The 12317-nt window shown below is 40.0% G+C and overlaps 1 protein-coding gene across 4 annotated transcripts in view; it reads right to left on the reverse strand.

The window, feature by feature from the left end:
* The window catches only part of tsc2 (TSC complex subunit 2), a 49646-nt gene extending 37888 nt beyond the window's left edge, over nucleotides 1–11758 (reverse strand). For 3 of the 4 annotated variants that reach the window (XM_087138850.1, XM_087138849.1, XM_087138847.1), the window contains exons 1-9: nucleotides 11631–11758; nucleotides 4987–5154; nucleotides 4590–4676; nucleotides 4294–4404; nucleotides 3473–3552; nucleotides 2657–2776; nucleotides 2249–2335; nucleotides 1497–1671; nucleotides 237–310 (exon numbers count right to left, since the gene is read on the reverse strand). In XM_087138850.1, the coding sequence (XP_086994976.1) occupies nucleotides 237–310; nucleotides 1497–1671; nucleotides 2249–2335; nucleotides 2657–2776; nucleotides 3473–3552; nucleotides 4294–4404; nucleotides 4590–4676; nucleotides 4987–5124 (872 nt within the window). In that variant the 5' untranslated portion in view covers nucleotides 5125–5154; nucleotides 11631–11758. The remainder of the gene's footprint in view (nucleotides 1–236; nucleotides 311–1496; nucleotides 1672–2248; nucleotides 2336–2656; nucleotides 2777–3472; nucleotides 3553–4293; nucleotides 4405–4589; nucleotides 4677–4986; nucleotides 5155–11630) is intronic. The other variant, XM_087138848.1, reaches the window with a different exon arrangement.
* Between the last annotated feature and the right edge of the window lie 559 nt (nucleotides 11759–12317).

Raw genomic sequence — 12317 nt, forward strand, 5'->3', positions numbered from 1 at the left:
CTAAATAAGAATGTTACGAGACAGAGTGACTGACGGAAGACAGGAGATGGGTACAGCTAAATAAGAATGTTACGAGACAGAGTGACTGACGGGAGACAGGAGATGGGTACAGCTAAATAAGAATGTTACGAGACAGAGTGACTGACGGAAGACAGGAGATGGGTACAGCAGACAGGGCCTCAACAAAATTCTTAGAAAAAATGCCTCAAAGAGGTAAATTAAAAACCAGCTCTTACCCATTTTCCATAATAGTGCACATAGTGTAGATTGCACTGTGCCCGAGATGAGTTCCTAATAGATTCCTCATCAGCTGCAAACACATAATAGAACAATCCCTGGTAAAATGGTTTGTCTTCTTTCTACGACACTTGCTGTCCACTGTCATCAACAGTATGTATTTCAATGAATCTTTCCTGTACTCTTTCACATGAGATATTACTTGAAAGTCAAAACATTGTTTTAATTCATAGCCAACTACTTCTTGCTAAGAGGATAGGCTTTTATGTAAAAAAAATACCTCCGTAACTGTCCCATTGCACTACATATGTTTATCTTGAAGTTTTGTGACACCAATCAAAAAGCGCCAATCAAAAATCACCACCAAATGCGCTTCAAAAATGAAAAACCCGCCACAAGACGTTGGTTCGAGTCATCACATTGAAACCACTCATAATGTTGCATGCATGCTGCACATGGAACACGGAATGCATGCACCACTGTGACCGTGACAAACCCTGTTTTCAGGCTAGCCTAACTGCTACCGCAGACCCATTCATGGACAGTCCAATCGCTGGCTCTCGCCGATAACCATGTGACCACAGAAAGAGTCGCCAACAGAAAACCCAAGTGAGAAAAAATTGAAATTCTGTGTCATATCACGCTGCACACGATGGGCGGAAAGACAAAACATTGCCACACGAAGGTTCAACACTGAAATGCTTGTTTTTTATTTAATGGTAGAAAGAAATCTTTAGGTAACAAGAATAACAAGCAGAACAAGTTTAAGATTACGTATACATTTCAAGCATGTGTTTGTGACTCCATCAATAACTCAGAACACACACAACTCTAATTTTATTTACGAGGTTGAGTTATCACATGGAAACGGCAATCAACCAAAACACCAGTATGGGTGTCCTGGCTGCAGCTTTTGTGACTGATTTTATCCTTCAAAGTTGGCCGTATAAGCCGCAGAGACATTGTTCAGCATGAGAATCAACGTATAAGCCACAGCTTATATTCCAAACATTACCACACTATGGCAGAAAAAGCGCTAATCTAAGTGGAGATTTCCACTTCTACGTCACCACATTAAGCAAATTTTCCCTCCAAGGTAAGCAGGCCTTATGCTGTGCTTACCGTTTATGGTCTTCATGAAATACATGTATGTGGAACCCCTGTTCACATAAAATCCTATGCTTAGCAGTCTCATAAAAATTGGGCCCTGATAGTATACATGTAGTTTCTGAAAACATAAAACCAACATGGTACAGTACCTTCCAACTGGCTTGAGCAAACTGCTGTACACCAACGGTTCGGCACAGAGCTGTCACAAAGTTATAGAGTGCTTCAGTTGGAAGACAGCTGTAGCAAACCACAGCGTCTAGCACCTTCAATGATTGCTCAATGTCATACTCACGACCAGTACGACTGCACACTGTACAGGTATGTCTGGAAAGAAAAATGGCAGGATTTCTGCTTAGATTTTGTTGTCTAAGAATTGATGAATTGTTTACAGCATTCCAAAGAAAACTGTTCAATGGCTTAAATCTTGTTTCTGAAACTCCCAGCAAAGTAAATCTGGCTGCAATTCAATTACAGGCAAAAGCTTAAAATCAAATTCTATGACGTTTACAGGACTAAAATATGCCAATTTCCATGATGTTTTGTAGAGACAAGTTGGAGGCTGCCATAGCCACAACTCTTCACTTAGGATAGCCTGTAAATTTCTCATTAATCTATAATCACATTAAAAATAGCCCATCAAAATTAACCCTTGCAAGAGCTTGATTCCATAACTTTTTTTCCCTCTGACAACAGGATTCCACAAAATCTTATTTCCTCTCAAATTTTCAAAGATTTTTCCAGGACTTCTTCCAGGATTTGCAGATTTTCCATGGTCTTGGAAACCCTGAACATACATGTACAGGTGGAAAACATCATTTTTGGCAGGTAGCAGGGAGTGATACATTTCTCTACCCAACACCCTTCTACATTTAGCAGTTTCAGAAAATAAACCGTCACATACTTGACAAGTCCAGACACAATGTGGTCGTCAAGGTAACAGGAGTTGAACTTGAAGACATTGACAAGAAGACCCAGAAACTCGGCTGTCCTGAGAAGATAAGAATAACATATCAATGGTTCAATGCCACATGACAATTTCAATATGCAACCATTTTTAGGTGAAGGGGAGGGTATTGAAATCTCTGCATTTGTAAACTTTTCATTAATCTCTCAGGAATAATTTTGTTTTAATTTGGGGGCATTTTCCTGACATTAATCTGAAGTTTCACCATTGGGGTACGCAAAGAATGTCACATACATGTTGTAACAAGGAACTTTATGAGCATCGATTCTATTCTACGATATTGCTCCTCCGGTGTTACATTAACAATCAAAAAGAATTTGAATTTATAATGCAAGACGAACTAACAAGACTGACATGCCATAACTGATCACATCTGGCATCCAGGCAAGCAGAAACGGACCCATATCCTCCTCAAAATGAAGCAGGTTTTTCCCATTAGCGCTTAACGACTTCAGAACATCCAATCTAAATGGACAAAAAGTACAGTTAGATTACATTAACATTTGACAAATTAAGAAATATCCCAATATTTCAAGGCAGTCCATCATTTGCAGCTATCCAACAAGTAACTGACACAGTTATTGTTGCAAAGCATATTTGGTTTAAAGATGGTTGTGGTGCACAACTCAAGTTGTCATTTTGAAGAAAGCAATGAAAGAAGGCCATTTCCAACGACGTGTCTCAAGATGTATTTTTGGAAAATAGCCATCAGAAGTGCGCAAGCGTTGACACAATACACGTGCACAGTTAACATAATTGGTCGGTTTAGTTCATCACATCATCCAATCCTGAAGCCACATGCAAATGAATGTGGACACGTGTCCCAGATGCTGAATTCCAGTGCAATTCAAAACATGACCCAGCAACTTCTGATCTGAAATCTGAACTTCATCAGATTTGTTCTTAGGCACCCTTGTTTAGATTTCAAGTGACAATGTTGCTTCAAAGGAGCATAATGTACAAATGACAAATGAAGGGCTGTACATTTAAGAAATCTAAGTATGGATGGAGATGAGAAGTTTCTCACTGAAAGACATGAACTGCAATATCAAGTTGATTTTGTTAAACTTCAAAGTTTTATCAAGAGTTACATTACACCACTTTCCATCTTCCCCTCCTTTGGTGTATGACTATGTGTTTCCTGCTTATTGTCAAACGTACCGCTGTGGCAGGTCTTCAAAGATGGAGTGCTTCTTGATGACCTCAAAGAATACGGCCCTCATAACTTCGAGCCTTTCATTCTGTTTGCAAGAGTTAAAAGTGAAAACAGGAACATTAACCCTCAGAGATCTGTACCATGCTCAATTTTTTCAAACTTGGCATGCAAGTAAACACACCCCTTTTCACTACAAATATGGCTTTTAAACTTAATCAGACATGCAGTTTTGTTCTTGAGCCCATGTGAAGTTCAAGGCAACATGCGTGCCAGCCCACTTGCATTAACAGTGAAAAAGTGTATACATTTTTGGCTGACCCGTCTTGGAAAAATGGGCATTGCACAAGAACAGCATGTTCAATTTTCACAAACTTGGTGTCAAAATGACTGCAAAGAGTTACTCTAAAAACTCCTAAAGGCTCAGCCCATGAAAGACATGCACTGTGCGATATTAGAAAAAAATGTTGAGGGGGTGGATTCTGTTCCACCCCAAAGCTCTTTTTAGGGTTAACTTTCAAACCGAGTACGGATTAATATAAAGCATGGCAGGGTCCAATGACCTCTAATAGCATTGAAAATGATTCTGCTACTGATAAACAGCATTTCGTCTTTGCACTTCAACTTTGAAGGGTTACTAGGCCATTGTTTCTTGCGCCATGGTGAATTTCAAAGACTATGCTATTCTAAGCATTATTTCTGCAATTTAATTTAGACACAAATAAAACAGTAGAAGTTTGCACTGTTTAATCAAAGTTGCAAGTAGTTGAAGATTTTTGCTACGATGGCAATACTTGGTCCCAGAAATAATTCTTGATGTTAAGTTTACCTGCCCAACAATGATGCATTTGATAAAAGTCAGCATGAGGTGTCTGTGTTCCACTGGTACATGAGGCTCCAGGAAATCTGACGTTGCTGCCCACAAAGCCTCAATCCCATTCTAAGATTGAATAAACAAACTCATATTTCTTTTAAGATAATAAATATAATTCAACTTTAGTGGTTTTATCTAATACGAGCAAGAATGGCTTTCAAATTCCTGAATTGTTGTTAAAACTTTAATGTTCTCTTGTATGATTCTGGTAACAAAGTTAAGAATAACGGCAACACCGTGAGACAACTCACATCTTCCAGTCGCTTGGTTGTTACTAACTCACAGAGATCTCGGATCGCTTTAACTCGTTGGCTGGGCGGGCTGTCTCGGTGAATCTCCTGCAAAGAAACCAATCCAGAAGGAAATGTTTCACAATAATGCAAAAGGTCACTGTTACCATGGTTACAAAACAAGTAACTAGAAGCATTTCTTAATTCAGCTTAGCAAATTCAGAATTCACACTTGGAACATCATGAACACGATGAAAAACACTTAAGAACCATTACATTAGATGAAATTTTGGCCCTGGCTTCATCTCTGTAACTACTGAAGCAATGTACATGTACATGTACTTACATTAGAAATAATTATGCATAATTTAATCATCAAATACTGTTGCTCCAGTCAAATTGAAAGATAAAAATGCACCTTTAGCAGAGCAGGTGTGATGAGGAATTCCTCAGATCTCGATTCTGTTGCGACATTCGGGATAATGGCACTCTCTTTCCTACGGAAAATGCTAGCAATCCTCTGCTTGAAAGTCTCTTTGGAGGCTGGTCGTGCCATCTTGGGCTTCACTAGAGAGGCTTAAAAGGGCTGTCGGACAGAAGTTGGAAAGGGAACGATGGGAAATAAAATGTGGAAACATTGAGCCTGAATCAAGCATCACAGCAAGGCATTTCACTGAAATCTAACATAACTTGGTCTGGTTTCCAATATACATCAACAATTTGAATGTGGATGCGCATTAAAGGGTGGCAATCCATGATAAAGTTTTAAGTTTTTCAAACATTTTTAGAGATAAAGAAGACACTGCAACTCATACATATACATGTACCTAATATCAAAACTACATCAATTAGTTAACAGTGTGCACAGTGGTGCAATTTGAATGACTTTCAGTGTGAACATTTTTGAAGCTTATAACCTTCCTTTGACATTTGGCCTCAGAAAGACCTCCAGGAATTCATTCAACAGGGTTTAAAGTTGCATAAATGTACATAGCTATACATGTACATGTCCATGTACATGTTGTTAAAACAAGTACCAAGTGAAAATACTAGTAGGTTGCAGAACTAACACAACTTAAGAAGACTGAAAAATGGCGACTAAGAATAGAAACTACTGAAATCTTTAATCAATTTAAGTTATTTTATGGATCCACTTACATGTAGATACTCCTCGCTTAAAATGTAAATGAACCAGTGAAATCCATCTAAATCAAACAGTACTTTAATTCTAACAGATTTAATCTACCATATCCCTGTTGAATTGCTAAAAACACTTGTTAATAGTTATGTTGGACACATTAGTCAATCAATCAATCTTTGCTGTGCACATGTGTTTTATTGAGGTGTAAGGAAATAAATTAGTATCTGTGGATGTACTAGAATCTAATTTGCCATCAGCCAATTGCCTCCCTTTTTTATTCATGGTTGTGGAAGGTTGTTTCTGAAATGGGAAGTGAAATTGGAAATTTCATACAGGATCAACCAATCACACAGAGCAAGTGGGTGATTATGTAGATCAGCCGATCATGCCCAACTCTCATCCTTCCAGAGAGCTAGATGGAAATATCCAGCATTATACGCTCATGACATGGGGGAGATTCGCTACAAACAACTGGAAAGAAGGCTACAACAAAAATTGTGTTGGCTCTTTTAGAGCATTTTGCCGGGCCAATTCACAGAATATGTTCCCTTTCTGTCAAAATAATAATCAAGTTAATACTCAATAAATGGAACAAATGATCTACTCCAGGTGTAAATATATACAACTCGACCAATGAGACAACTCGACTGGCTGTGTGTCAAAAGGAGAGGCTAGTTGACCGCTGAGACAAGTCGTGCATCGAGATAGGTCATCCATTGAGACAAATTGTCTGCTCAGCAAAGTCGTCTGTTCAGACGTGTGAAATACGTCAAATTCAAACTGTTTAGTAATGGCTTCATACCAGGCCTACATGCTTTTGAAACTTTGTGCATTGTCATGTCAATTGTCCAAAATGAAAACCAAACAGGCGTCCGGATATTTGGCCAGGGCATTGCCAGAGGAAAGGATGCCATGCTGCTGCACCACCACGCCGCTGTGCCATCTGTCCCTGTGAAAGCTATGCCATCCTGCGCTAAGTTACAGTAGAGTTGCAACGTTCCCTGGTCACACGATGCTCACAATGCCAAATACATAGAATGATTAAAATGATAGAAGTTGAGAAGTGGTCCTCCCCTCACACCCCCATCACATCAAACACATACTGCCAGCCTTTGGTAATCTTATGTCTTGGATGCTTCAATATGAATATGAACAGATACAATCAGAGAAAACATGTTTTCCTTAGAGGTGCTCTTGAAGCTTCAACATGTACATGCATTACAAGTTATAACTGTTGCAATCACCAGAGAGGAACTTGTGTTACCACTGAATGGGATAGCGGCATCATCTTTTCATACAATAAAAAACCTCTGTGGTTGGAATACAGTATTTGCACCCGCACTGCCCACTGACCTGGACACGTCCAATTTGAATTTTATATCCTCCAGTTGGCAATTTTCGCACACCCTAGACTATCCAATCAAGTGCACTCAATTGAAAGGAATAAATTGAAGCTTTTGACAACACCTCTATCTACCTAGTATTGGTACCAACCAGAAAACGTGAAATAAATGCAGTCAGACTGCGCTAGCTCAATTGGTTGGTACCGATGACAAATGCAGCATTTCTCCGACTCATCAATTTCATCTTCACTGACTTCACCCGATTCTTCAGAAAGACAGCTCACTGTCACAGCCTTTCTTGATGATCTGACAGTCGATGACTGCACTCAACTTGTTCTGGGCTGAGAAGAATTTAATTAGGCAGGAATCAACCACTTCTGACTTGTGTTTGGGTAATTCCAGAAATTGGGGGTCCACTTTTTCCGCGTCCCTGTCACATCTGACATACATGTATGATTTTGTAAGTTCAGAACAAATTTCTAATTTCCAAGAGTGATGAATCAATGCAAATTACCTGCCAAACAAATAGTAATAGTTTCAAAACAATTCCGGATATATTTCCATGTTAAATAACAAAGCTCGGATATAACAAGGACACAAAAATGTCACATTTTTGGACCCCTAATTTCTGGAATTAACCATTTGCCTTCTCAGATTTTATTGTTTTATGTGTCGTCTTCTGTTTTTTGGTAGACACTGATTGTTGATATTCTCTTATCTTGTGTCTTTCGTTTTGACTTTCCCTCATACATTTTCTTTCTTCCGCAGCTTTCTTCCTTTGTCCCAGTCTTTCTTCTTTCGAGGTTTCTTACTTTGAGGTTTGCAAAGAATCTTTGCAGGAACAAATGCCGATTTATGGACGATTGTTGGATCCAGCAGGTAAATTCCTGCCTACCTAAAGGAACGTTGCAGGTTTCCTGGTGAAAGTGCCTTCTCATAAGCCCCTCATGCCAACCTGCATATCGCAAATTTGTCAATTCCGATAGAAGAGTTGGCCCGCATGTACCTGTACGGCATTGTACACCCTCTGAAAGGGTCCAAAGCAGCCAATATCCAGGGGCTGAAGTATGTGACTGGTTTATGCCGGTAGAAAGAAGAGTACGATGTTATTCTTCTTTGCCCAGTCAATCACTGTCAATGAAATGTGAGAGTTGTGGCCATCGTCAAACACTAGTACTGGCTCATCTTCACGACCACCAATAGAGTACCTCTGAAAATGAGTTGTTAGACCTATGAAGATACATGTATCCGAGTTGGACCAGCCGGTTTCACTCACTGTTCCATCAGTGCCAGGTAAGCTGTCATAAAGGAGCTTATGTCTCATCCTTTTGCTGCATGTCAGCCAACAATAGAGAAAGTCTCCCATGTCTTTTTTTGTTGGTTTTATTCATACAAATTTGGGGGGGTTGTAAAATAAATGAAAAAATAGTATTTTTCATATTCAACAAAACAGAAACATCTACACAAATATTTCACACAGATCAGCTTCCACAAAAAAAATTACAGCATGACCAACACAGAAATGTATTCATGGCCTTTTTTTATCCTGTAAACTACATGTACCAACCATAACGTAATGTAGGCTTAGGGCTTTTGGGTTACAGCTTGCCTGTACTTGGACCTACATGTAAGATTGATACAAGTTGCACTAACATGGCAACTCAAATACTAGAAATATACGACGAAAATATTTTATACATGCTCCCCAAAAATAAAAAATTAGAAAGTGCAAGGTCCCTTCTGATGCTCCATATTTTTCACTCCCTCTGTTGTTTAGAAAAAATCACGTAAAAAGTGATCGTTTGTTGTTTGGCTTGCAGAAGATGTACATGTATTCGTGAAGTTCGTTGGGAATTTTTGCTATTGTCTGGGTCACTGAAATCATTGTGAAATTGTATGTTGCTGAGATTTGAAAAAAATACTAGAGTGCTCAAAGATTCAAATTACATCAGTGCACATTGTAAACCAAAAATACATGATGGGAAAGGTAGGCGAGAGGATATTAATGTAATCATGAGACGATATACATGATGAATAATTCAGTATTTGGCAAGACGATGGAAAAGGTTAGACATCGCATCAACAGAAATTTGCTGAGATGTAGGCCTAGGCTGTCTCACACAGTCTAGTCAGCTAGTTGTCTCGATGTCACTCAAAGTCGAGTTGTCTAAACGAACGAGTAGCATGACTAGCTGACCAGGCAAATGGTCGAGTTGTCCCACCATGCCCACCAGTCAAGTTGTCTCAATGGTCAAGTAGGTCATGTAGGTCAAAGTCGAGTTTGCAAACGGTCAAGCTGTCCGATATCTCTACAGGCTAGTAGAGACCCCACTGATGGAGTGACTCCACCAAGCCGCAGATCATTTGCATAAGAATTCTTTCCAGATGCACTGGCAAATAAATGCAGCACAGCCTGCGTCACTCACAGTGGTGGTCCATTTGGCAGTAGTACACAGCTAAGGGTAAGCCACGGAGACGTGGCCCATCAGTGCAGTGACTTGTATTCTCTTGATAATAATCATTTATTTTAATTGATTTGATAAACAAAGCGCGCGGAACAGCGTAGAATCCCAGGTGGATCTTCTCTTTTTTTTCCTTTATTTTCATATTGCTTTCGGCATACATGCAAGTCTGCCAAAATTTACCCTCTTCTGGGCAAAGCAGCCCTCAGGGGACACAAATATTGTGGTTTAAGGCTAGGTCATTTAAAAGTAGTTTGACTACAAATTGGTGACCCAGACGTGATCAATTCCTAGTCAAATTTACCATTTACTTGTCGCTGATTCAAAAGCTTTTTTTTTTTATCAATACCTACAACCCACGTCCAGTACCCTTAAGTTAGATTTCCTTATCGTTCGTGGTGTCAAGATCAGCGACCTGATTTTACCAACTCTAGCAAAATTGCAATCGTACAGTGATTTTGATGTCACTATAATGAAGTTAGCCGCTGGTATTAAGCCTAACACTCCTCCATACTTCACCTGTTGGAGGACTGAGGAGTGTTAGGGTTAACGACCTTACTGAATTGATCTCCTCTCTGCATTCAACTAAAAAGTTTTTAAAGAAATCTGATTTATCAGCAGACGTTTAACTTGCAGAATTTGGGCGTTTCAAACAACAAATTAAAGCGTGTTGGCCAACTACTGTAGTTTCTGTAGTTACTATCCCAAGACTTTCTTTCACCCAAATTTCAGGCAAGAAAAGGGCTATCGTCGCCAATCTTATCTGAAGACGAATTGCACCATAACCAGACACTAAAGACGCGTTGTTAGATGAAGTCAACGCATAAATACGAGCTTTGAATACTGAAATGCAATCAGGCATTTCCATGCACACAATATCATGGCATACGTCGGGGCGAAAGCCTAGCAAAAGGAAGTCGAAATCTGAACGGTACAATACCGCATTGCGTGACGATTTCTCTGGCCTTATGACGGCTTGCACGCCGTCGGATCTGAAAAGGAGATGGTTTCGTGAATTGTTGTTGTCTTTTGAAGTAGATAATTGGGCTTAACTGACAGAACTAAATGCCTGAGCATCATTTGTTACACTTTTTGTATACTAGATCACACAAGGCCACAGCAATGTCATGACCGCGGGCCTACACATGGTCAGTATCAAGTTACACAATGACTTACACTGTGCTTGTTGAAGCTCGGACCCGTAAACAGGGCCCAATGAATACTCCTCCGTCGTATACTGGGCCCTGTCCCGATTTATAACATGTAGCCTATAATATTAATAGGGATTTCTTTTGAAAACTTTACCCAGGACATCCGGGGGCATAACTAAACATCCGCTTAGTTTTATGAGCTGAAATTGCACTGGTATGTTCACTACTTATGCTGTAAAAAATCAACTAGGTTGCTAGAATAGAAAATTTTAGAATTGTAGAAAACTCGCCTTTACCTTGTTTGGAGGAAAAAAAGTTGCCTTTTTTGCCATTTTCCAACTCCGTCGAATTTTCGCCTGACTCGTACATTACACAGACTCCTTTGTGTGGTTAAGTGATGGTACCCTGTACAAGAGTCTGTCTAGTTTGTCTAGTTTGCACCCAGACTTCAGCACCTACATATCTCGTTCAGATCTGCGAGAGCACCTATCGATCTAAGTACTCGTAGAAAATATGTTTTGTGTCGCAGCTAATACGTAACGCCCTTGGCTGGTTCCCTGTCCAGTCACACACTGTTTGCGGCAAATCATTGGTAGCGTGACTCGCTCTCTTGTAAAGTGACACAAAACAGCCGCCGCTTTTGTGTAAGTGCCAAGAGGGACAAACTTCATCCGGATTGGGAAAATGGCAAAAAGGCAACATTTTTTCCTCCAAACGAGGAAAAGGCGAGTTTTCTACAATAAGCAGCCAAGTGGATTTTTTACAGCGTAAGTAGTGAACATACAATTTCAGCTCATAAAATTATGCCCCCGGATGTCCCGGATGAGTATTCGTCATGTTAGTGCGGCCTTGTTTACGGGTCTAGTGCGCGCGGGCTGTCAAACTCAAAGCTTTGCCCAATTTTTTTTTCGTGCACAGTCAATGGGCCTAAGTGTTCCTGAACCTAGAAGAGTAGCTAAAATTACCTTAAAAGTTTTGCAGCATGGTGGGAATTTTAGAAAATTTGCTCTTCTCATCACTCAATAACCAGACTCCGTCACGATGACTGCAACTACATGCACTCCATCCCCACACTAGGTGGCGCTGTTCAAAACTACAGGTACTTTTTGGATTGCACACTTCGCCCAAGTACGCGCCCATAGAAAACAGTGCAAAATCGGACCAAAATAGCGCTGCCTGTTGACTCTCGAGAAGAGGTTGCCCTCCGTTTTTTTTTTTTTTACTGGAAATTCAAGATTATGGCCAGAAGATCACTTTTCGTGTCAATGTCATGGGGGTTAACCACGAAAACATTTTTTATTCGCCTTTGAACAAAGATACCCCCAAAATAGCAGTAAAGCTAAGCGCTCACTTCTGAATGTAGCCGCCCGCCTCTATCCAAAATAGGTCCGCAATTTGGGGCTTTTAGGGAAATACCCCGAACTGAAAACTATCAGTCCTAAATTCGGGATTGATAGAAATATTTCTATGGTGCCTCCTGATTATGGCCTGTCTTATTGTAAAAATCCGGTGGGATCACAAAATATTAATGAGCGCACGCGCAGAAATGCAACCATTTGGTGGAATGCACCCGTACCCCTTAGGTTCTATTCAATGAAATTACTACTCACAGAAGAATTTTCATCCACTCAAACCCCCCCCCCACTAATTTA

Source organism: Acanthaster planci, linkage group LG07 (genome assembly GCF_054643075.1).
Source record: "Acanthaster planci isolate LZ-2023a linkage group LG07, COTS_SCS, whole genome shotgun sequence".
Taxonomy (NCBI): Eukaryota; Metazoa; Echinodermata; class Asteroidea; order Valvatida; family Acanthasteridae; genus Acanthaster; species Acanthaster planci.